This window comes from Macrosteles quadrilineatus, unplaced genomic scaffold (assembly GCF_028750875.1).
Source record: "Macrosteles quadrilineatus isolate MER2022 unplaced genomic scaffold, UCM_ALF_1.0 Scaffold_5__1_contigs__length_97177068, whole genome shotgun sequence".
Lineage (NCBI taxonomy): Eukaryota > Metazoa > Arthropoda > Insecta > Hemiptera > Cicadellidae > Macrosteles > Macrosteles quadrilineatus.
This window is the reverse complement of record NW_026542598.1, coordinates 94575106-94602596: the sequence shown is the minus strand read 5'-3', so window position 1 is coordinate 94602596 and position 27491 is coordinate 94575106. Positions and strand designations below refer to the sequence as shown.

The 27491-nt window shown below is 33.4% G+C and overlaps 1 protein-coding gene across 5 annotated transcripts in view; it reads left to right on the top strand.

Annotated features, from left to right (window-relative positions):
• LOC128995899 (gamma-aminobutyric acid receptor subunit beta-like) overlaps window positions 1-27198 on the top strand; it is a 32891-nt gene extending 5693 nt beyond the window's left edge. The window contains exons 1-9 of one of the 5 annotated variants that reach the window (XM_054420944.1): window positions 7520-7536; window positions 9269-9336; window positions 10181-10248; window positions 15434-15660; window positions 16980-17062; window positions 20140-20277; window positions 20629-20913; window positions 21496-21659; window positions 22656-27198. In XM_054420944.1, the coding sequence (XP_054276919.1) occupies window positions 10207-10248; window positions 15434-15660; window positions 16980-17062; window positions 20140-20277; window positions 20629-20913; window positions 21496-21659; window positions 22656-22952 (1236 nt within the window). In that variant the 5' untranslated portion in view covers window positions 7520-7536; window positions 9269-9336; window positions 10181-10206 and the 3' untranslated portion in view covers window positions 22953-27198. Of the gene's footprint in view, window positions 1-7438; window positions 7537-9268; window positions 9337-10180; window positions 10249-15433; window positions 15661-16979; window positions 17063-20139; window positions 20278-20628; window positions 20914-21495; window positions 21660-22655 lie in introns of those variants that run through there. The other 4 variants (XM_054420943.1, XM_054420941.1, XM_054420942.1 and 1 more) reach the window with 4 other exon arrangements.
• The last annotated feature ends 293 nt before the right edge of the window (window positions 27199-27491 follow it).

Here is a 27491-nt window from a genome sequence, read left to right as displayed (position 1 = left end):
TCTAGCAACAACTAGGTTAACTCTGTGTGGAGCCTCGACGGTAGAGACATCTAGCGGTAATTAGGCGAACTGTTAGGAGCCTAGACGGCAATTACATCTAGTGTTTATTGATCGAATTTTTATCAAAACTAAGACATCTTTGTAAAATAACTTACAAAAAATAATACAAAGTATATGAGACTTACAGAAACATGTTTCAAATTTAATATAGGATGATTAATCAACTCGCCGAATCCAAAACCCAATATTTCATAGTCATAAAATCGAGACAACTAAAAACCTGTGCACGTAGATTAATTAAAAACATTTGCCAATTTGATATCGGTAGTCATTAGAGAGCGTAGCCTAAAATCTATTGCAGATACCGAAATACCACAAGGGTGATAGTTAAATGTAAACCTATGAAAGCTTAATAAAATAATGATTCCTTAATCCTTATTCGATTAGGATTATAATCTTATCATTTAAACTAAAAATTAACCAAAAAGCCAAGGACAGGGCAGAACCAATCAACACGTGTGCCAGCGCAGTCATTTTAATAAGCCAATTATCGGTCTCAGGTAAGAGACACGACTCTCGGCTTTTTAAAGAATAGAATTTTGTAGTTAGCCTAGGCTACAACAGTAGTTAAACATCACATACTCTAGTACGGTGGTCTAGTACGAGCTACCTAAAAATCACTGCGAGTGTCAAGTGATGAAAATGTGTCTTTGTCAAATACCAAGGCTATAAATCGACAAAAACCATTTAAAATGTATAGCTCTCTATTTTTTTCTCTGTTAAATATTTTGTTTCTAACTTTTATTCAGTTCAAATTGTTAAAAATATTAGTTAATAAATTAACCACGGTGGACTGAGTATATCCGATTGCTGGGACATCTAGCGGTCATTGCGTTAATTGTTGCGAGCCTCGATGGTAGTGAGATCTAGTGGTGAATAGGCGAACTGATGCGAGCCTAAACGGTAGTTGCATAAGTGTGGTGTTTGACCGAATTATTATCAAAACTTCTTGTTAAACTACTAAAAATAGTCATTTGTGTAACTAAGTGGGTAAAGGCACTCGTCTACTCACGAGAGAAAAAAAAAATATTTTTTTGGAGTGCAGCAAAGGCAGTTTGCACTAGCGTTACACATTATGTTCCTCATACAGTTACCGTAAATCACAGAGAAGTAATATAAATCGGATCATTTTTGCTCGAGTTATCGTGCTGACGGACACACACACATATATATATATATATGAATTTGAACGGATTGTGTTTTTGGCCTCTAGGGACCTCAAAACGAAGAAAAATCGGTCCCGTGTCCAGGTCTTACCATGAGTACTACGGTAATAGCTTATTCCCTATATGGGAAATTCTCTAAAACAAGAATACATTAATGCGGTGTTTTTTTTTTCAAGATTATATTTCCAAGTTCCTATTTGTAGCCGCCAACTTTAGGCTGCCTTTATTGAGTATTTTCAAAAAATGCATAATAGCTTTTTGTAAGAAATCTGATTCTCTTTCAGAACATCACCTTCCTTTTAAAAGTTATTTGCAAAAAAGCTAAGCAACCTCCAAATTTATAGCGGTGAGAAGATACTAAACTAGAAGTATTTGACAATTAAATCTACGGTTCTACTAGACTGATTTAATTAATTAACTAGCTGTGTGCCCGTTCTACGTACGACGAGGTGAATAAAATATATAGTACAAACAATGCAATGAGGAATCTTATTATGTCAAGTATAAATTCGAGCATTTAATTTACAGTAATCATAAAAAGAAAGAGTTATAACTAACACAATAGTAAGTACAGTGTATCAAAAAGAAATATTAATAATATAGATACTAGATGCCAAATGGAAATGATTACATTAGATCCACTTTCTTATTCTTATTCTTAGAGAAGGCCATGACATATACATAGAATTGTTGGGTAGCTAAGCCACTTAGGCTAGGTCTAGCTCAACTAAGGGGTAAACGTTTGCCGGGTTGATCCTTGTTGGTGAATGCAAAAATTTAAATAATACATAATGTATTCGTAATAGATTTATTTAATTGTTAGTTTTATCAATAAATTGTTAATTCCAAGGAAATATTTTATGATTTATAATGTCAATTAACTACTTTTGTAGGGTTTGTTTGTCAATAAAAACACTGTGCAGCTTGAATAGCCTGAGCTTTTTAGTAATGTTTAATTAAATTGAGAAATAAATAAGTACCACCAAAATACGTCAGATTATCTTATCTTACTAATATTATAAATGTGAAAGTTTGTGTGTTTGTTTGTTTATTTGTTTGTTTGTTTGTTTGAAGTTCAATCACGCATTAACTACTGGACGGATTTGGCTGAAATTTGGCATGATTATAGCCAACATCCCCGATTAACATATAGGCATATTCTTATCTCAAAAATCCTTTCGGGCTCCGCCCCAGTGGGTCTGTGGTTCCCCATGTTAACCTTATGAGTATTCATATTTAAAGGGGATAAAAGAATTTAGTCAGCTGTTTCGACTTAAAAAGTTGGTTCTATGGTATGCAAAAGCATTAAAAGTTATAAGATTTACCAACAGGGTGCAGCATTATTACTTTTTTTGCATTTATGGAAACAGTTAATTTGAACTAAGCAACAACAAAAAACTTATATCATAACATAAAAGTTATATCATAAACAAAAAACTATGATATGCAATGAGAAGTGTCAAAGTGGGATTGTTTACAGTTAGTTTACTTTTATGTTTTTAATCTCATGAATCATCATATGTGATATTTTGCGAATCTTTAACAATTCATTTTTCTCTATTGTTTAGGTGAAGTGGTAGAATATTATGGCTATGATAGATGTGTAATGTGTATGTGTGTAATGTGTGTAATGTGTATAGTATACCGTAAATTTAAAGAAGCAAATTTGATCAAATTGTGTCGTCCCCCATTGCAAACGCAATGCTTGAGTATAACTGCAATAAGCATTTTATACTTATATGCCAATCCCGTACGAAGGACGGGTACTCTGCTAGTGACAAAATATACAAGAATTTTCATAATAAACTTTGAACATTACCTATTTATGGTCGAATTTTTTACCACTGGGCGAACTCTATGTTTTAGGTGGCTAGGCTATATAAGCATCCTCTTCCCGTTGCAAAGCACGAGACAACTAGTATAAAATATAAACAGAATTAAATAAAGTATATTTTAAACTCGCAATTTCACGCGGAGTTGAAGTAACAATTTAATAATAAAAACAATTAAATATAAAGTTTTTAAACGCACTAAAAAGTAGAAAATAATTTATAAACATGTGAAGAGAATGGATACTTGTAAAATTTAAAACGAAAAAGGGGCGCATGCAATAGCTAATTTACGATTATCCCTATTGAAATATTATTATCTGTTGAATGCGCCCCTTGTTTTTCGTTTTAAATCTTGCAAGTATTTATTCTCTCCCCATATTTATAAACTAGAAGAAGAAGAAGAAGAAGAAGAAGAAACCTGCTTTATTTTTCACAAAAAAACATTTACTACATTACATAAAAGCATAAATCAACAATGGTTATAAAACCGTCTGTTGTGGTTGGTACAAAGCAATATTCTTTTAGTAAAAATAATAACAATCTCTAAAGTATAAAAATAAAAAGCTACTTGAAAACACATCCAAATTTAAGTACTCTGAGCATGAGGATGAGAGACAGACAATTTGTTACATACAGTCAACTAAACACAATTAATATGAAATACATAAAACAAGGAATGAACAGAAGTACAAAAAACTATATCTAATTATACAACGCTCTAGTCAAAGTTAAATTCGTTTATCAATGCCCATCAATATTTCCAAGCGGCTTTCAAATATTTAGCAAGTATCCGCCAATTCATCCCATCATAATTCATTTGACTTAAAGTTTGTTCCCCAAAAAACCGTTTTCTTAAATGCTGAAAGACAGGACATTTTGCTATGAAGTTAAATGTTGTTTCATTTTCCTGAAGGTTGCATAACGAACATAAATAATTTCGTTGTAACCAAGGCTTATAGTTTAAATCGATAAGTTCGGCTCTAGCTTTTATGGCCCAAGAGATAACGTCAACATTGTTATCACAGAGTGGACTCCTGTCGCCAAGCTCAAGGTCAAGGGACAGCCAACTGACTGTGGTCAGTGTGGTCATACTACTATAACCCAGAATGCCAACCGCATGGTAAAAACCATTAAGCGTTTTGAGAGAGCTTTGCCTGGTTATAGTAGTATGTTTTCTGTGCTGTGGTACAAAGACGTACGAGCCCAATCTCCCCACCATACGGCTTTTAAGTGTTCCTTTACACTTGCCAATTCCTCTCCTATATTTATCAACTATTTTCTACTTTTAAGTGCGTTTAAAAACGTGGCATTTTAAAAAGTTTTTTATTTATAAATTATTTTATACTTTTTTAGTCTTTATTGTTTAAATATGTTAAAATTAATTTTTTATGACTAGCCAAAACCTTTATAACTGTAATTACATGTTGTTGCTATAATCATAAAACTTTATAATCTCTAGGGAGCAGAATCTGCACCTCTTAACCTCTGTCTGCTCTTTGAACAAACTGTCAAATTTGTATTTGCAGCTGACTTCGATTGATATATTTACATTTTATCCAAAATACAAACATTGAAATTTTTGAAGCCCAGAAAAATTTTGGGGCGTAGCCCCGAAAAAATATGAAAATAAAACGATTTAATATGGCTTTGTAATTAATTTGTGAAATATGTTTCAAGTTTAAAGTCGAAAAATTTCAAGTTACAACAAAAAGAAATACAAAACGTCAGGCCGCATTTGCCATGTCAGTAGTTCTGTAGTTCCTGCGTTGTTTTGTCTTTGCCAGTTTGTTTTGTGATCGTGCCAGAACAAGATGGCGAAAGTTGAGAAGTTATGGAAACTTGGGTGACTAGAGCGGCGGCAAATTACCCACAGCCAAACTAGTCCGGGGTTTCACATTCCACACATGATCTATAGAGTATGATACTTCGTCCGTTGGTTTGTGTCAAGCTTGAAACAAAATTGCAATCATACCTAAACTAAAACTGCGAAAGCGACTCGATCCCCACAAAGGATTTGGATATTCCGGGACTTGAACACGTCCCTCAAGTCTGAAAAGCGTGGCTAGCATCATATACGTGATTTCAATTTTCACATGATTTTCTAAAAAAAAACTGGAAAAACAAATTTGTCTAAAAATGGCCCGAACGATTTTGGTTAAAATTTAGTACCGTTAAGCGATCGTTTTTTTTAACTCAAAACTGTACGTCACCACCCCAATCGCTGCAAAATTACGGATCAAAAGCTATTGTAACTTATTCTCCAAAACACATTACCTCGAGGTCCCGGGTTCAAATCTAGTCAATAACCAATGCATTTTTATCGAAGTGATAATACCCCGACCCCCTCTAGACCTAGCCTTGTGTGCGGAAACAATTCTGTAATTCTGTGATAAAACCTAGGAAATAAAATCACAAAGTCAAATAACGTTGCAAAGTGTTTGTTCGCCTTGTTCTATTGAACACTACGGGCGAGTCGCCAAAGTGCTGCGGTTTGCAGTATGGATCCAGCAGGTGCCGCCCTTGCCTTAACCAAACGTTCTATGACACCACATTATAAGACTTTCAAACCAGGGGTGTACGGTGTACTGTATAAAATGTAATGTAAAATCAGAATGTATACTATTTAAACTTAGCTAAAGTTTTTAGCTAAAATATAATATAATAATAACCTTCACATTTATTTCTCTAGAGGGGGTGAAGAAAAGGTAGTAGTATTTTGTATTTTTTATCCAATTTAAAATATAGGCCCTACTTATAGTTCACGGATTTCTGATAAACTTTGTCATAATAGTGAGATTTTATAAAATGGTTTTAAAACGCTCTAATAAAAAAATCATAACGTAGGCCATGGAAAAACACCACAACAATAAAATGGTATATTTCATTACTAGGACCGAAAGTGTCATTTTTCTGCGCAAGCTCAAGATTCATCACACAGGAAAACAAAATTTCACATACGAGGTGAAGCCGTGGACGGGAATAATGGAGAAGTGTCGGGGAATAGCTTTCGGTACGAGTTATGAACTATACTTTTCATCACGACGCAAAAATACACACATACAGAATAACATTCATCAGAAGTATTAAAATAGTATTAGTATTAGACGACTCTTTATCTTTGAAAATCTACTTCACAACGTATGGGGTTTCATGATTATAGATTTTTTTTAGATTAATATATTAATAATTAATCCACCACTTACTTTAATTGACTTAACATGTAATTCGGTCTGTAAACTTTCTGTATTCCTATTCCTGCTCTTCATATATTTTCCTGAGATTTCTCTGGTGGAAGACGGTTAGTTACTTCTGAAGCTGTTTTCATCTAATAATCAGGAATAGACATATTTTGAACAATTTCAAACTCACACTATGCTAAAACACAGTAAAACAATCTAATGCCTGTTTCTATATACATTTAGATTGTGTAATAATGAAAACAGCAGATTTTATTAATTAAAATAAACCGTAAAAACACTAGCACGCGTGGTTGATAAATATAGAACTAATCCAGGGTGAGGAAATGTAAATTTAGAGCGAGGGAAAATCAGCTGATACTTTTTCCCTCGCTATTAATTAGAGCTTGGGAAACAACTACTTTCTTTGATATCAGCTGTTATTGAAAATAGTTACTTTCGATATGGAGTGATGAAAAATAATGTTGATCACAGATCTAAATTGCTACTCCGTGTTGATTAATCTTTTTAAAAACTTACTGGTATGTATTTTAACTTCTTTGCCTTTAGCATTGATTTTATAATTCAGTTTTAACAAACAAGCTATCCAAATTGCTTGTCGCTTCTGCATACAAACCAGCCCCTTCCCCCACGACATCCCCCTCTCATTTCGGGGTTCCACTGTTATCGCAGATACCAATATTAGTTTTTCATCCAGTAATAAATTTTAGTTTGAAACCGCAACTTTCCGAGTATTAGTTTAAACTTTTTCATCTAACCTTTTGCACAGAAATATATTTATCTATATAAAAAACGTTTTTTATTGTTCAATTTCTAGTTTTGTAAAAATGTTTTACTAAATACTTGTCCACAAGGGATACTTGATAAAGGTTAATCGATAGTAATCTAGTTGCAAATTCCTATCTTTATCATTCAATGGGATTTAATTTGGTTGCAACGGAATTGAATGCCCTACTTTTTCAAAAGTTTGGATGCAAGAACATACAATATTCATTGTGATTTAGAAAAAAGGTGAGTTATTAAGTTTTTTTGATGGAAATAGTCATGTAAGAGGTTTCTAACAGGATGTGTAATGGCGTTTTCAAGGGGATTGATGTGAAAAGTGCAGTGTCGTGTAAACAATAAGGACTTTATTTTAAAATTTATTTTACGATGTTCCGTGGTTCAACAAATTTATTTCCAGGACGGGAGGAGGCAGTATGCTGGGCGACGTTAACATCTCGGCAACTCTCGATTCCTTCAGTATCAGTTACGACAAACGAGTACGACCCAACTACGGACGTAAGTCAATCATTTTACTAAGTTTGACTAGTTGTGAGTGATTAGAGGAATAACACTAACTGGGAATCAAAAGTCAAATACATAAAGTCTATGAGTTGTAAGAAAACCCCTGATTTATATAACGAATGACTACACACTACTATTTGATTTGTCAATTCAATCAAACCATCTGGAAAGTATTCTGCTGACGGCTGAAAAATGTCACTGAAGCAGACACTGTTTGAAAATGGTTTAGTAAAACAGTTGATTGTAATTTTGCTACAATGAATCAGTTGGTATACTTACATGCAGTTTACTTTAGTGGTGAATTTTAAGAGGGCGAGGGGGAGATCTGTGCGGGGTACCTACTTGCTATTGTCAAGGGTATAGTTAATTAAGGGATATATTTGGTTTATTTAAGAATTTGTTATCTTCCTCAGCAGTGGTGGATTATGACCTCAGCGACTCCCACATGGCAAGATCTACCAGGGGGTCTGGGGGTTCTCCCCCAGTAAATGTTCTAAAACTGGCTTTAAATTTGTTTGTTTTTTAAACATTTTCAAACTATTTTTACAACAACTTTATTTTTATTTTTCTGTCTGCTTGTGTCTAATGGGTAATCCACCACTGTCCCTCAGATAAGTGTTAGTAAAAATCAAATCCTGTTTTATTTAAAAACTTTTTGTTTGATTTTCAGTTCGGTTCGGTGATTTTACTACAATATTTCTATGTTAATGTGTTAACTTTTCTTAAGTAACGCACTGAGAGATGACAATGACTTTTAATTTTTAAATGGTGAACTTTGACTTATTACGTCTTAGTTGGTTATACAGTGTTATTTTGTCATTTAACCTTACTTTTAGCTTAGTAAACTAAACACTCATCCCACAATACCTTGAAAAGTGGAAAAGAGATATTATACATCCAACCATAGCCTATACAAACTTAAAACATTACAGGGCAAATTTTATTAAACTTTCAACATTTTAACTGACCGAATTCCAACTGATTAAAGGGTATAATGCATCTAAAACTGAGTAATATACTTGGCTGTCGGCTCACCTACTTTTTCATTCAACCATAGATTAAAGAGTCCACTCATATCTTTGAGATTTAATTTAATGACATAAAATAATAAAGCACAGCTAAAAGTTAAAGTTAATATTGATAATAATGTTTACCTGAAACTATGTTATGATCAGATTCAGTCTGAAGGTTTTAAGGTAAAGTTGGTGAAGATATTTTCACAAGAGACTACATTGAAAAGAGATGAATGCAGTATATTATTTATACTTTAGTAGTAGCTCAGAGGAATACTGAGCAACAATCTGTCTCTTGTCTGTACACTGTAGTATGACAGATTCTTATACTTACTGGGACTGTTTTTTTAGAGTGTTTAAAGAGTTTGAATGATTTTTTTGTTGTTGCTCAAAGTGTTCAAAATGATCTTTTTAGCTGTTTTGGAGTGTTCGATCGACACATCTGAGTTTGAGTGTTTGAATGAATGATTGATATATTGGCACAAAACGTACAGAATATTTGAATATACAGTTTGAATACCTAATTTGAGTAAATTAAAGTTTTAGAATGACTTGTTTATAGTGTTAGAATGACTCATTTACCTCCTTATTTAGAATGACCTTTAAGTAATTTCAAGGGTTTGATTGACTCGATTGAGTTTTTAAGTGTTTAACAGCACCTTTGAGTAATTTAAAGTGTTAGAATGACTCGTTTGAGTTTTTGTTACTTCCAGGAACTCCCGTGGAAGTGGGTGTAACGATGTATGTCCTCTCCATTGGCTCTCTCAATGAAGTCAAGATGGTACTACGTAGTAAACTTTACCTCTGCACTTTTATTTGCAGTAAAAATGACTCATGATAAACGTTTTTCTCGACTGTAAAAAGCAAAGACCACAATTCGAATTCACTCAATGACACTCACGATGTTCAGTAGTCACTCAAAAAGAATCTGTATTCGGACACATCCAAACCACTCAGGGGAACATGTTTATCCTGATCATGTTGCGCTGATTTTTTATTTTCTGTAGGAACGATTTTTATCCGTCTTTGTTATAGGAGATAGAGTTTCAGACGGTAGTTGCCTTTTTATTGACATGCATGGATTTTAGCTTTTACCTTTATAGAGACAGTTTGGTCTGCGAGTGGTTGCCTTCCCCGGTTGCCTCGGTGCGGGCACGTTAGATCTTACGGCACCACTTGGCATGCTTGTTCATTTAGTGACCAGTTTATTATTTCAGCTGGTATGCTTTGGAAGGATTGTATTCAACCAGACCGATCTTTACCCAAAAATTTGTGAGGTGTAATTAAAACTTTTATAACATTTGGAAGAATCACTTTGAAAATGTCAACAAATAAATGAGGTCTGAATCTATTAACTTTCTATAAAACTTTTCAACGTTTCTAAATCCCGTAATGTACGATTTAAAAACATGTTTATATAAATGGACTACTCTAGAACTCACACTTGTAGCACTGCTTTCGAAGCACATAAATTCAAACACAAAAAGTATCCCCAGTAGACTCAAATTTTCGACTATCATTTCACAACTTTCCAAATTTGAACACAAATCGAGTTAGGAATGAGGAAACAAAATTGTGACTACTTTAAGTTGTATATGAGAGTAAAGGTGTATTATATATTGCAGGACAGCCAGTTAACGTGGGCGTGACTATGTACGTACTGAGCATCAGCTCGGTATCCGAAGTGCAAATGGTACTTAGTATTTCGTCCAATGTTTCTTGATGTCATCTGTGGCCTGACCTGGTCCTCCCTTCCTTGTACAACTTGCTTTTTATTGCACCCTTTTTTTGGAAAAACTAACTCTAAACTAAATAGTCTAGTGTTTAGCGATATGACTCAAATCAACCGAGAATTTAAACTAAAGTTTGTAATTTACAAATCTTAATGGAGTATCAAAACTAATACCGCGAAGAAATGTTTTTATTGCACTTTTTTTAAAAAACTTACTCTTAACAACTAAATGGTCTAGTGTTTAGCGATATGAGTAAAATTACCCGTGGTTTGAAAGTTCGTAAGTCTCTTAGTGAGTCTTAATTCAACATATATAGAAACTTATACCGTGAAGAAATATTTTTTGTGGTCGTATGTATACCGTTAATTGCAATCGTTTGAGTAGATTTAAATGTACCAGTGATAATATCAATGTAGTGGAAAAGTACAAATTTTACAGTGATAACTTAGGATTTATTGTATTTATTGATCAACAATAATGCATTAACCATCTTGCATTCACTTAAAAAGTTACTTTTCGTAAAATTCTTCTCACAGCATGAATTATAAACTTTTTTCTTGGATTCTGAAAAATTTCAAACCCCGTCTGGAAGAACCGTTGTAACCACTAAAAACAGACACTCAAGATTTTTTGTGTGAATTTTTTTAAAGTTCAACTAGAAATTCAAAACTAGTCAAACGAGAAATTAGTTTGATTTTAGCAACTCTATTGCATAGATAGTTATGGTATATTAAAAAAAACACCTGAAAAAACAAAAAGATATTCGTCTAATAACAATATTTACACTTATACGTGGTGATCGATTTCGATTAGACACTCCAATCATCATCAGACCCTATAAGCGAAAGGTTTGGTCATTCGCCTTATTGGGTCTGATGATGATTGGAGCGACCAATCGAAATCGATCACCACTTACAACCTTTCATGTATTTACCGTCTTAAGAGTCACCAGTTCAAGTGTAAATATATTAGTACAAGTGTTATTCGATGTATATCTTTTTGTGTTTTACGGGTAATTTAATAACACGTACGATGCTGATCAAGAAGTTATTCATTAAAAACAATAAAATAAATATGTTAATAAAAGTTTTTTACTTCTATGTTATTTGTCATAAGTTTAAATATTAGCCATACCTACACAAAAAACACATAAAAAATATGCTCTATCATAATTGTTTTACATTTACTTCATGTTCAATGATAATTTTCATATATTACAGCAGTAGTTAATCATAAGAACAAATTTTACTTCGGATATGAATTGGAAACAGTGACGTGTTTAAGCGAGGTTTTGAGTAAAAGCGAATGCTGCAAAAACCGTAATATAAAAATAATCCCAATTTTAAAAATATTACCACATTTCAGGCAGTTTAGATATGAAACTGGTTACTCTATATGATTGAAACTATAGGCTACACAGCTGGGATACATTCAGTCAGAAAATTGGAATTGTATAACAATAAAAGCAAAGCGAATCAAATAAACATTAAGAATCTCAACTGATATTTATAAAACCATTTAGAAATTTGCATGACTGTTTAATCTGGTAAATCAATGTACCCTCTACTGCTCTTGATGTTGCTGTGTTAAATGTTCAGAAACAACCAACATTTTGTTAGAGCTTTCAACAAACGTCTCGTCTGCAATTAAAAGCATGAATTTCATATGCATAAATACAAATCTAAGTTTTCATAATCTTAGTAATATTTTTTTGGTTTTTTTTCAATAAAGTCTACTTTTAAAATTGAAAACTGAAAACATCTATCTTGTGACAGGGTTGATCAATAGAATAAATACCTCTGAAAAGACTTTTTAAGTGTTTGTTGGTGTAGGATTTTCTAAAATTACATTCACACTAGTTACTTTGCCACTATAAAGCAGTCCTTGGTGCAGATTTTGTCATCACATGAGTTTTTCTTGTTTCAATGCTATAATTTTGAGAAACATTTTCCATTTTCTTCCATTACTTTGTTTTTATAAAAGTTTATACTGTACAATTTTATACTAAATTTCTTAAAAAATCTATCCAGTAAAAGCCACATTATTTTGGCAGTGCTGTGAAACGGAAGCGAATTGATTTTAAAATAAGTTAGCTTATTCCATGCCCTTTTCCTATTACAATGACTTAATTTTGCAAAAAACTCATCTTTTGCTCTTCATCCCTTCAATTCCTTTAGATATCTCTTTCCTATAATTTTCAGAGATACTTACCCTAAAAAATCTCAAATTTAACAATATTTTATTCATATTGGCAATGTCGGTTTTAAGTTTGTGTGTAAGTACTGACTACAAAAGTACTTTAAACGTACAATATTCACTATATCCAGCAATATTTAATGACAAGTTTCGTTGTTCATCCTTACTGTCTCATTTTAAAATTAGGTGTCACATTCGTGCAAAATAAAAAGTTACATTTTGCTATAACCCAAAATATAATGCGCAACATAAGACAAGTTCACGTGAATTAGTGGCTAATTAATTACAATTTCTAATCGCTACATTATTTTTCGAAAAGCCAATACAAACTGTTCAATAACAAAACATGTTGACTTAAATCTTGTAACCACTTTGGAAAATAACCTATTATTTTATTCGTAAATTGTTAAAATACCTCAATAATATTTTACGGCAAATTTAGTCCCAGGACCAATTTTACTTCTTCACAGTTACAGATCATCAAGACATTCTGAGTGACTTCCCTGCGACGATTCTATATTTTCATCTCATTCAATATTCTACAAAACCGTTTAGTTCTCTATATGGTTGGTGGTTGGGCTGTGCATGTACGAGCATGTATGTAACATGCATGTATGCATTGATGTAATTCGTAGAGATTGTACCTAATGTAAGTGATTTAGTTTGATAGTTTTAAGGGGGGGAAAACTGAAAAAGAACTTCTAAATGATTTTGTAGTGTAGTGGAAGTCAGGAGTGCACTATTGTGAGCTGTTGGTAATTTCATTGCAATTTTATTTTACCCCAGTACTCAAACTTGTTGAGTATCAGTAATAGTTCCCTTTAATAGTCAGAAATAGTGTTTTAATGTTTAAAACAATTAACAATAGAATTAAGAATTTTCCACCGAAATAGAATGCTATATTTTCAGAACATCCTTTGAGTGATTAAAGGCCAAGACTGAAAATCAATTAGTTCAGTCTACTAAAATCACCTTTTAATATAACAAAAATTAAGTTAGGTATAAAAATCACCACACTTTCATCATGCAGATTAATTAACAGCTGTGTCTAAGGAATATGCCGGCCTTAGTCACTAACAAGACTACAAGATCGCGCCAATCATCTTACACTCATCTTCATTCATACTTGGCTTAAAATACCAAGGTACCTTTGTATGGTCGCCATTTCAAAGAAATAGTATTAAATAGATGTAATCGATATGTTTCAACTAAACTAATGTTTCTAAACTAAGTCTCAATCAAGATTCAAATTCGAGGTTTATTCAGCTGCATTCAAAAATCAAGTTTCAAATTTAATTAAAACCTAATGATTAAACTCGCACCTTCAACTGTTCTGTCCGATCAAAACAGTGGACGAAATAGAATCAGATAGTTATTATCAAGACCCGAAATCGTAGAAAAGTTTGGGACAGTTTTATTTTATTTTGTTTTTTAATGGGTGAAATTTATATACTGTAATTTTGGGGCACGAATCTCGGGATATCCATTGCGACTGCCGGTGACAGCCTCAAACCTTTGATTGACGGAAATGATAACGGATTACAATCTGAAGTAAATGATATAAAGGCACATTACACCAAATTGACTTAATCATTCCATCTCTCATTTGTATAACTATCGGTACATCATAAGGGATTTGGAATTCATGGATTCAATAATTTCTAATTTGACAGACTGATATTACATGAATGACCTTATGATGTGTGCATATCTGGCGTTTGCTAGCAACTATAAACTTAAAATTCAATACTTCGTTACCTAGTTTTGTTTATTGGTCATCTACCGAACCGGTTTTCATTCCTCACAAATTATATTTTCTTTTTCATAATTGATAGTTGTGTATTGTATTGGTGATTTTACAGTGTGGTGAAAAATTATATTTTGTACCTCGAGTCTTTAAGACTTATTGCACAATCTAATTGTTTACTCTTACTTTATTGAATTAAGATAAGTTTAATCTAATAGTCACATTAAGATACCTTATTATTTTCAAACCTTACAAAATAAAAAAACCAAAAGATAGGTACCATACTATTAATATACTGTAACTATATATATGTCACGAAAAGTCCTAGAAAAGGATCAACAACACAGATTATTCACATTCCAAAATACCTCAAATCAATCAGAACAAGTATGAAGGGAAATAATTAACACTCAGAGGGCTCCAAATATTCCTTCCAAAAGAGACTATAAACTAGATTAACTGACTGTAAAAAAATATGTTTTAACAATATCTACCATAAAAATATTATAAACGTTGTCATAAAAAAAGTTATATCAAAGTCACCAATTACAAATACCTTAAAATACACAAATTGTTAACTAATTCGGATATAGTATTAAACTAAACATTTTAAATAAACTTAAAATTATACATAAACATAAAGTACGTAACTTACATATTAATATTTTCAAGTATTTATTGTGTTGTAGATATATATAAAAGTGGTAAACTTGTTACATTTAAAAACACTTTTCCTGTTTCATTTTCGTAATGGAAGGTATAGTTCATTTCACGAAACACTCACGAACAGTGCACTCCCTTAGAACAATAGGTGCCTGAAACAATGGTCAAACTGTTGTAAGGCTTTATAAAGGAAGGGAATTTCAATTTTAAAATAATCAATTTATTCATCTGAGAATTGAAATTGAGTAAATCATACATAGTTACCAAAATAATATCATACTGAAAATGATTAGTGAAGACAGAAAAACTAGCAATGCCTTAAGTAGTAAATTCAGCTACAGTTGTAGTCAAGGCAATCAGAATCTAAAATAATTTCAATTGAAAGGAAAAGAACTAAAAGAAAACAGAATAGTATTAGATAGAAAAGAGAAAATTAACAATTTGCAATTAGCTATGTATTTACTTAGTTTACCAAATCATCCTTAACCATACCTTCCATAACTATCCACTAAAACAAATGTTGTTCTTGTCTGTTCCAGGATTTTACCCTTGATTTCTACTTCCGCCAGTTCTGGACAGATCCCCGACTTGCTTTTGAGAAGAAGCCCGGAGTCGAAACTTTATCTGTTGGCTCCGAATTTATAAAAAACATCTGGGTTCCCGACACATTTTTTGTAAACGAGAAGCAATCTTATTTTCACAGCGCAACCACCAGCAATGAATTCATCAGAGTTCACCATTCTGGAAGCATCACCAGAAGCATAAGGTTAGTTTATAGTAAGAAATAGCTTCCTTAAATTACTTGCTTTATATTACCCTATATTCAAAAACATCCCGTTATCATAATTTTATTTCAGCTAAGATCTACTAAAATTATTGATTACTTTCTAATAAAAAATGGTAATAACAGATTTTCCTTTCTGAAGCCAACAATATTTTGTTTGTATCAATTGGAAATTCCAGTTTAGTTAAAACAGTGTTATAGATTACGAGAAGTGTCATGAGTAGTCAAACACTTTATTTCAAGCACCATTCTGAAATATGCACCAGCTGTAATCCTCTTTTACCGAGCATTTTTTGTTTGTTTAAAATTGCCTGAAACGTCAAAAGCCATGTTAGGGCCATGTCATACGAGCGCTATTGCCGTCGCGCAGATGCCGTCGAGATAGCGCCGGAAAAAGTACTGTCATACGTGACGGCAAATGCGTCGCGTTGATGCCGTCCCGCCAACGCCAGGTGCCTGTCATATGTAGCGTCTTCCGGGCGCATTTGCCGTCGTGGCAATTATGTTCAAGATGGACACCATCCAGTTAGGTTGTATCAGCTTTTTACACATTTTAGATACATATGAAGAGTATTATCGGAAGAATCCAAGACGATGGGGAACCCATCCTGAGCTTTCTTATCGTTTGTCGACAGGACAGTTCCATCTGATGTTCCAGGAACACAGGAAGTATGAAGATAAATTTTTTAGTTACTATCGAATGTCGGTTGCTTCTTTTGACGACTAAATCAATTTTTTTTTCCGTACCAAACATCGTATCAAATATCGTAATAATCACTCCAAAGGTGTTCCAATTGTTCTGACAGGGTCCTGCGTCATGTGCGCCGCGTCGCTAGCGCGACTGTCCGCGTTGGCTGCGCTCAGCGTCCGGCTGATGCGGACTCGCCAACGGCATTAGCGTCCGTATGACATGCTCCATAAGAACCCTATTGCCGGGTTGGAGCAACTTTAACACGACGGCATCTAAGCGACGGCAATAGCGCTCATATGACATGGCCCTTAGACATTTACTGCAATATGTAAGCTCACCAGAGTGATTGGATTATTTCTTTTTGCCATTCTATGTTCAAACAGCTGACTTAGAAATATATTTGAAACCGGGCTTCATTTACAAAACATTTTGTTAGATTTGATCGCTTATCACAAGTTGTTCTTGTTATGTTTGTCAAATCATCAAATTCCTATGCCATAAGGGTATTTTTATTTGAAGAGGGTGGTGCAAATATCTCTTGGGACCATAGGACGCCCGATGCAAACTACGGACCTTTTCATCTAATCTCACTCGCTGATTCAAATTTCAGATTAACCATCACCGCTTCTTGTCCAATGAACCTTCAATACTTCCCGATGGACCGACAACTCTGCTACATAGAAATTGAAAGTTGTAAGTAATTGAAATAACCGCTGAACAATTCCGAGATAGCATAGTCATAGCGTTAATACCTACTTTTTGAGTGAATAGACAAATTGTTTCAAAGTTATACTATCGTGTGTGCTATTTATATATTCCAAAATGTATATAAAGTCACATATCTGTTGCTTGGGTTCTGTCTCCTTCCCACCGCACTGTAGTTCGTGCCACGGAGGGAAACGCTTATCAATGTTGCACTATGGGAACCTTCCGTCGGATCAAAGGTCAAACATTTCGCACAGAGTGGTTCATGTGTGTGCAGGATGCTCTTTGTGTTTGTTTTGTTTGAGTTCATTGCTGTTACTGTTTTGTGTTTGTGAAAATGTATTTACATTTATCCCATTAAACGAGCCAAACAGGCCTGGAAATGTAAAACTTTTTGAGGATTTGTACTGCACTTCCCTGTAACAATACTCAAACATGCATTGAATATTTTCAAAATGTAAAAAATATAGTCACAACATTATGATGTACATGTAATAATAAAAATACCTACTTAACAACACAAATATTCAACTAACTCACTCGGCATTGGTTGAAGCTGAGTGATATTTATAATACTGATGAAAGATTACCCTTAGTAAGTAGTCGTCTTGGAAACATACAAGTTCCTCTAATCTTCAATGGCTTTTATTTGTGATAATGCCGTGACTTGAGTTCTCAAAGCTCACCTTTTGCTACAGCTCTACCTATAAATAGAACAAAAAAGTATTAGTTAAACAAATATAACTATCTCATCGGATAGTATTGGAGAATTTTTCCCATTAAAACCCCGGACAATCCTTTATTTTGAAATCTGCCTTGGTGTGCAGCATGTTCTTATATGATGCTAGTGATTGAAATTATATTTTAGCTAGATTTTATCCTATGTTTTGCACATGTTATTTTATTTTGCACATTACAAACTTTGAAGTTATTTTTATTTTTTTAAAGTCGAAATACTTTTTTTGTGTAAGCTTGAAAGGGAAAAAACCACTTAATTGATTCTAGTACAAGAATAAGGAAGCAAAGATATAAATAAAAGTGTGAAGTAAAATCCTTTAAAAATCCACTGATCTATAAAGGTTTTTTTGTATCAATGAAATTAGCAAACTTTTTTACAGGATAGATATGAAATCTGAAAAATAATTTAATTAATGTAATGAAATCTCAAGTTTTTTACTAAATTGATCAAATCTATAGTTGATGGTTCCCCTTACATTTACCGTACCTATTAAGAAAATGTAATAATTAACACATATTTTTATATATTCAGTGAGAGGTTTATTGTAATTTCAAAGTCTAATATAAACGACTAAACATGTTAATATTTTTTATGAAATACCAATATGCTCTTACCTCTTACGGATAAATAATTTCAAATACTCACTTTTCTCGTTTATTCTGATAGAGCTTATTTTTGACTGAAACTTATAATAACCAAAACTAATAAGTATTCTCTATAGACAGTGAAAAATGTTTGATTGGTTTTAATTAATAAAATTGTACATATTGTATTGCAATAGTAACAATTAAATGCATTTTTTAGTTACAAAAAAATTTGTAATTTTTGTACACATCCAATTGCAAATACTTCTAAATTCTACCAATCCATTCAAAAATTTGAAAAAGTTGATAAGATACAATATACTTTGTTCATTTGAGATGTGTTTACATGTCTGTCATAAGCAGATGGTAAAGGCACGGCGCAGTGGGCAAGGAGACAGAAACCGCACAGGTACCAACCAATGGAGAAACATCCACAGCTGTTGTGTTCAAAGATAAATGCGTAGCTAAAAATGAAACATTTTTTAAGGAAAATAATTGAACTGGCTTCAACATCTGTTGCGGTTGTGATTATTAAGAGTTTAAAATGGGTATTTTATGTTTTGGTAGTCTTTGTCAAACATCAATCTTGTTGAAAGGATAGTTTTTGCCCTAACAGTGTCATGAGCATTTCACAGTGGTAACTACACTGCTTTAACATGTGTAAGGTCTCACCTGTGATAGCTAGCGTCGCATGTCTTTAGAGGCACTTGTCCCGGCCGGCCGAGTTGACTAACGTGTTGCACTGACGAGTGTCTCGCGCGGGTGTGGTTTAGCAGGTGGCAGAGTCCACTTTAAATAGATATACCTTGGGTGGATGTTGACGGCACACAACTGTTTTGCTCCTCAATACAATGAGATTTTGCTCCTCCTCAATGAGTATAGAGGAGGACACTCATTTTTCTTCTATCGTTTTTCCTGGATCAATAGATTAAACTACATGATACCACTACCTATCCCAGTAACATATGAACAGTCTGACAAGAATCTGGATGTGAAACAATAACTACACAACAGAAATTTCAGAAAATGTAAAAATTGTATAAGTAAGTAAAAAAATGGTTGATTATGCTGTAAATGAATCCATACCTATTTTGGTTTGCGTACAACACTTGTAATAGAACATCCTATAGTGTATGAGGTCGTTAATGATAATTGACTTTGAAATTTCCTGCTCAACAACTTCCATTATAACTTGTCGTGTGAGCGAGCGAGATGACAAATTGATCATCATTTCAGTCAATGTACGCTGGGAGTAATAGTTTTTTTTTTTTCAAGGTAAACCAAAACTAATGAATGTGGTAATTTTTATTTAGGAATTATCATTTAAATCGTAAAAAACTGATAGATGAATAAAATTGAAAACTTTAAATAATTAATACCACAGATTATCACGTTTATTTTTAATTTCACATTACACTGTGTATCAGATTTTGCCTCTGCAGTCTCCTATTGGAGGATGGATGTATTGAGCAAAATTAAAAGGGTTTCCAGCATACTTTTCGGAATCCAGTGTATTTATAAAAGTGAAAATTTAAGTAAATTTAAAACTCATGTGTATAGAATATTGTTAAATATTGGCTTGCATAATGAATATGATGAAACTATAAACTAAAGTTGTAGATTAACCCTATATCTAATAAGATAATGTTACCCGTATAATCCTTGTGAAGTCAACAACAAAACCAACTGTTTTGTAAATCGGACAACTGTCAGCAAATTCAGGTGGATGTTGGGTATTTTAGTTGGCTACACCATGAGGGATATTCGCTACAAGTGGAACGAAGGACCCAACTCTGTCGGCGTCTCCAACGAGGTGTCTCTCCCACAGTTCAGAGTGCTGGGTCATCGGCAGAGGGCGATGGAGATCAGTCTGTCTACTGGTGAGTCAAATAAACTTGTACATCTGTTGTCTTAATAATGTCAGCACTGTATAATCCCTGTCACTGGACTTTGTACAACCATCTGAATAGTTATGATGTAATCATCAGCTGATTTACAAAAACATATTTCAGTTAAAATTAGTTAGATCAAAGGCAATGCAATTTAATGGGTTTCCTCATAGAGCTGACCCTGTTCAAACAACTTTATGTTCAACTCCATCACCTAAATAAAAGTCACAAAGGAATCACCACTAAATTGGAACTTGGGAAATAATTATTGTCTTTGATATCATCCGGTAAAAAATGGCTACTTTCTACACAGAGTAATGAAACAATTGTTATTTTCCACAGGGAACTACTCTCGTCTGGCGTGCGAGATTCAGTTTGTGCGCTCCATGGGCTACTATTTGATCCAGATCTACTTTCCGTCGAGCCTGATCGTCATCATCTCGTGGGTCAGTTTCTGGCTCAACCGCAACGCTACTCCGGCTAGGGTCAACCTCGGCGTCACCACTGTATTGACCATGACCACTCTGATGAGCTCCACCAACGCTGCGCTTCCCAAGATATCTTACGTCAAGTCCATCGATGTTTACCTTGGCACATGTTTCGTCATGGTGTTCGCTTCACTTCTAGGTAAGTTTTTTTTTTTTGCACAATACTAGAAGTAGTTTGTAATCGAGAAGACTGATTTAAATGGAGAGTTTTTTTAACCCCTCAAAATTGTTTAGAGACAGTAGAACCTCCACACCAAAGTGTTTTAGATACAGTATAACCTCCACACCAAAATAGTCAAATGAACTGGAAAATAAAAACTCCAAAATGTGTCATGGAAAAAGGAAAAGAGCAGTGACCAAATGAGGAATGGTAGCAGATGGGTCAAGATAAGGCCGTTGACAATGCAAACTACAATAGTTGAACATCTAACTACTGGGAATTTTATAGTCTTGAAGGATATATTAGCCACAAAATTTTAAAAATATTAGACCCCGATCTCATAAGTTAAAGTTAAATTGAGATATAACCATAAAAACATAAATTATTATATAAACAATCACGGCTAAAAATAGCTTTTTAACAGGGATGATTACTTTTAAAGAGGGACTTGCACCAGGGGAGAGGGGTTATTACGGGTTTAAAGGTGAAGGTTTAGCTACAAAACACAAATTCTGAATTTAAAGTTATAACTTGTTCAACGACTTCCTCTTTGCCCTGCAGAATATGCTACAGTGGGATACATGGCAAAACGAATACAGATGAGGAAAAGCCGAATCCTTGCAATGCAAAAGATCGCTGAACAGAAGAAGAAGGATGCTTTGGGAGAGGCTGGTCAACCGTCGGTCCCAGTGGAGGGAGATTCTGCGACTTTACCTAAACAAACTGTGAGTATCCTACAAATCAAACTGACCAATGTGAGGCTGAATAATATGGGAAATAATAAATTACCATTGTAAATATGTAAAAATTATAACATTTACTAAACTAGTTGCTCTGCCCATGCTTTGGCAATGGTTCAACCTCAAACCATTTTTGTGGGTTTCGATGAAAAAATCGCCATTGAAAATATAGATTTAAATAATGAAATAACATCGGTTTCCCAGCAATGGGATGGCCCAGGATGTGGTGGTGGAAATGGGGGGTTGGGGTTCCCCCAGCTTGCTGGCGATCCCCTTCCTCCTGGCTTTGATGGCGGGTTTTGACCTGTCAGGGATTGGATAGGTCCCGAGTGTTGCTTGCACTAAATGTGTCAGGGCATTTCATTATGGGCCTTCAGGTTTTTGTACCTGCTGGATTCCAGGTGGAGTGACGCTTAACCAAGTAGCCGGTATCCCTGGTTAGGATTGAGGGGCAACCCTCTTTCCGAAGGGTTGCTTCAGCAGCCGGTGAGCCTGATGATCTTAAGTCATCCGCCCATGGTGTGCCTAAGGTCGGTGCGTATCGATGGGGCCCGGGTATGTTTAATTATTAGGTACCGGGTTGCAGGTGAGGGGCTTCGGCTCTTTTGACTCAAACAAATGGAAAAAATGGAATGAGGTACGATGGATTAGTAACCACATACCAAAATTGAATTCTTAAAGAAAAACAAGGGAAACAAAAGACTGATTGAATAACAAAGACTGATTGAATAAAAAAAAAGCACTGTGAAATAACAAAATTAGAATAATTGCTGCAGACAAGCCATATTGGCTTTTGTGGCTTGGAATTGTATGTGTTGTAAATTTGTATTTTTTGGAAATAAAATAAATAAAAAAAAAAAAAATTCATCAAAATCCACGTAGTTGTAGCTCTGTATACAACCACACACACAGGTTTTACACATCACTAGAAAGCAAAAACTTTTGACGAACAAATACTTTTAAGTGATTGGCCTGTTTCAGGAGGTACGTTTTAAAGTTCATGACCCTAAAGCCCACTTCAAGGGCGGGACGTTGGAGAACACCGTTAACGGAGGCAAGGGCGACGAAGAAGCTATGACGGTTCCTTTCCCACGGCCCGGCCATGTCGACAAGACCGGTACTCTGTTCTTGGGTATTACGCCCAGTGATATAGACAAGTACTCTCGAGTCATCTTCCCCGTCTGTTTTGTTTGTTTCAACCTAATGTATTGGATCATCTATCTCCACATCAGTGACGTGGTCGCTGACGATCTCGTATTGTTAGGGGAGGACAAGTAGACTTTAGAGTCACAAGTTGGCGGAATTGTTTGTCAGTCAAGAAGTGAAATATTCCAACTTGCGGTCTATTTTGATTCAGTTTTGGGATATGTATGCAAGGCGCGAAATATCTTGGGTGGAAATCCTATTCAGTTTGTAGAATAACTGAGGTAGAGATATCAGATTTGGCTGACTCTCTTCGGATCTTGCTTTAGCAAGCTAAGAGCTCAAAATATTTTGCATCTAATATTGGTTGGTTGTTGCATTTGGATTTTTTTTTTCATTTCCACATCCAAGAGCAATAGGGTCTAGCTTGGCTACTTTACTTCAGGCTAGGCCTAAAGGGGCATGGCAGTATCACACAGATAAAATCTATTGGTGATTGGTAAGGTTTGAACCCGAAATGTCAAGAACTGATGCCCCGTGTAATACCACTTGACCAGCTCATTCCCATAATCAGAATAACGTGTGCCACTATTTGATATATGAAATCTTTTTTGTAAAGGTAATCTTCAAATATAAACCATTCACCAATCAGCGACGACCTGATGTTAAAGCTGTTGCTACAGCAATAATACTACTCTTAGAAAAATTAGCACATAAGCTATTTGCAAATCAAGTCAGAAGTCAGTAGGCTATTTGGGTACTGAATAGCAAAAATGTTGACTGCCATATAAACTGTAGTATGTCTGAATAGGAATTCCAAAGAACATATTTCATTTGTTTTTGCAACGCTTGAAATGTTAATCCAAATGCACAATCAGACCTCGTTTCTTCTTGACTTGACAAACACAATTCCACTAAGCTAAATCCTCGTCATGCCTTTCAGTCCATCCTGTACACATATACACATAGCTAGCAGAACATTGCACAAACATTTTCTTACTAGAGAACTTTAGGGAACATTTTGAAAAGTAGGTATTGAAAATAATTTACAATGCCTATCCACATAGATCTCGACCCGCAGTGTACATATTAACCACTCGTACACGAATGACACAATAAAACGAGCAATAAGTACTTTGTTTCGGCACAAAGAGAGTTATAATTTAGATTCTAATTTAACTAGTTGAGCTTCAGCTATGTAGACTGATCTCATCAACTCGAGTTTAAAAAGCTTTTTAGAGATACGGAATAGCGGCCACTGTAGATGTAACTTTCAGTCACTGTAAAGTTTTGCTCAACGAGATATTTCGTAGTTTGGTTCGAACCATAAGCTCGGCTGAGACCAAGTTTTTAATTTAGTCAAACTGAAAATAGCGGGATGTTTCTTTCAAACGGAACTTTACATCTTAAAGACTTTTAAAGGCTAATATTTTTAATTTAGAGGAATATATACCAGCTTACTTTTTAACTGTTGTTAGATCTATACAATGTTTTTGAAAACCAATGTCCACATGCTGTGGAAAAGGAGGGATTTTAGGTAGTATTTAGTGTTGAGTTTATTTGGCTTACAGATTATATAGGCCTACAAATTATTTAAATGAGTTTATTGTAGTGTTGAATCTTTCCATACAAATTTGATTAAGCTGCTTGGATGCTGAGTTTGGTTTTAAGAGTTTTAACAGAGGACTTCAAACCTTTACGATGTTCAAAATTAAATGAAAAATAAATTAACAAACACTTATCCTTTACATAAATTACCTTATCTGATTCATAAACATAAATACATCCATACTGATTTCAACACATTAAACATGCCTAACAAACAATTCTTAATAGAAAAAGTTCTAAAATATTTTAAGTCTTCCAGTTAAGCACATTTTAAATATTTTCCGGCTTTATAAATATTTAATTACACTCTTATTATTTTTATTAAAAGAGTTTGTTTGGATGTTTATTACTATGACATTCATAATGTTACGGAATAAAATTTGTTACTTGATTAAAATATATAGTAAACAATTGTTAGATTTAATAAGTTTTAACTTTGTTATTTGTTAAAGTTATACAACTATATCCTATCTTCCAGAAAATGTTACCAAGTGTTGCGTCTAGTTTTAATGTTTAAAACATAGTTTTATTTGTTAAATTTATCTGTAACTGTTACTTTGAAATGTCTTTCTTATATCTAAGGCGAATCAAGTAAGATCGCTAAATGTTTGTTTTAGTTAACGTATTCAGGGTTACTAAAATGTCCATCGTTAGTAAATTTTCAAAAATAAAATCCATAAAAGTTCTAAAAATGGTGTGAAGAGAATATCTTTTATCAAAGTGGATAACTAGTTTTTCATTTTAAATTATTATTGATTACGACCGTCTTAAATTTTAATTTCAACAAACACTTATGAGACATCTTTAAAATTTCACATTTTATGCCGTGCTGCTCCTGAGAAAGAATACAATGACTTAAAACGAAAAAGTATCTTCCATTGAAGAATAGCTGTAGCAGAATTTTTATTAACTATGAAAACTTCTGAGCAATTTAAAATTTTATAATAGATAATGTTTTACAATTTAACATTTTCACAAGCTATGCTTTGCTATAGTTGATATACGCTTGCAATAGCTTAAGTAACCCTGAAAGATGGTGCTAAGGAATGGGTATGAGATAAGCAAGTAGCCAATAACAAAGTTACTTTGGACTGTGATCTACTGATAAAATCAGCTTTGACTTTAAAAGGTAAACACAAGTCTAGCAAAGAGATACATTATTTGTTAAGGTTAGTAACTAAATCGATTAATGAATATCAAAATGTGTTAAAATTATTTTGCAAATAAGATTGATTTGGTAAAATAGGATATTTTAGTTTTACTGGTTTTACCAACTTCTAGTAGAGTAAACAATTCTTGATTGCCTAAGCAATGTTTAAATTGCACCGTAAACATATAACAGTATTTATAAAAATTTGATGTTTGCGTAATCAAATACTTCTGAAACTAACACAGCGTGTTAGTTTCTAAAACATTTGTTTTACACAATATTTAAAGCAATTAATTGCATGTAATGTACTTATATCAATTAACTTAGTAATTTATTTCTGTATGCAATATTTGCTCAAAACCATAATTATGTAAATATGTATAAAACTATTAATATTGAGAAATAGCAATAACAACCAAAAATATCCTATAGATTAACGATACCAGTTTAAAACTACAATATAGAGTTTACAGGATGTTAAAATTAAACTCAGAAGTTCTGGTTTTTTTAAAGTGTAGATTAATGTTTAATATATACAAACATAGGACATATTCAGCATGACGGTTTTCTACTACTGTACTGTACAGTTTAATACATCATTTTGAATTAGTTATCAAAAAGGATTAGAGAAAATAATAAAGATATAACAGAGTATTTCATAACTGAACATAACTAGTATCGTACTTTGTAATATTAGATGACATAAATTTTTCTTCATTTAAAATATTATTTATCAGAAGGTGAGAAACATTGTACATTGTTTTAATTTGAGTAAGTATAGAATGAAGCCATATAATGTCTATTAATTTGTGTATTTACTTCTGAAGATTCAGTCATTTTAAAGTTTGTACAGTTGCCTAATGAAGAGAGGAGGTTTATTGAAGTTAAAAGCTATAAAAACATTTTATCTGTGATTGGTTATGTTGTACTTGTTAAGGAAAGCGTACATGAAGGGTTAAAAGTAAATGCTCGATTGTAATTTCTTCCAATTTCTTAATGAAAATTCTATGGGTGTGAGACACTGATGTTGACTATTTGATTAGATCTAAAAGATTATTAAGTTATAGTAGTGGATGTAGTTAAATATTATGTTTATCGTTCTTTGAACCTGTTAGTAAAATTTAAAGAAAACATATATTTCCTTATAGTGAACTGAACACACATGCAAGATTTCTGTATAGTAGAAACACATGCATTTTTTAAGTAATTTCACAATATATTTCATTATACTGCAATTTGGATTTACATTTTTTGATTTATCATATAAAGAAGTTAGCTTACCTTAAAAATAAGCAATATTCTTGCAGCATGAACTGACACTAAAGTCTAGAAAAATGTATTAATGGTCACACCACTTTTAAGGCTTACTTCTTACGAATATTATAGAAACGTGAAATTCACAAGGAAACTCAATGTCGACAACACTAACTCGTGTTTTCAGATTAAATGATTCTATTGGCAGTGTATTAAGTAATAGTTTTCTACTTAAACGTAGACAGATTCTATAGACTGCTCATACTTTACTTTCGAAATAAGTAAGCAAATGATATTCTAAATATATAGAGAAATGTAAATTTACTGTGAATTAAATGATAAATATATGTTTGTATTAAAATGTATAAAAATGCACAGAGTGTGTTCATTACCTTGGGTAGATTAACATTGGTAAGCTATACGTTATTTTAATTGGTGAATCTAATTTTTAAGGGTCGGTACCCTGATTTCACCGCAACCAAATAAGACGCTGACGATTATGCCTCGACCACGGGAGATGTTGACAATTTCACTTAATTGAGGGAGATAACGCACAATATTTTATAAACAAATTGTAGCACAATAATTATTAACAGTGTTCAATTTGCGACGGAACGGCGTTTCAGCACCTCTCTTTCAGAGAGATTAAAATATTGGCATAA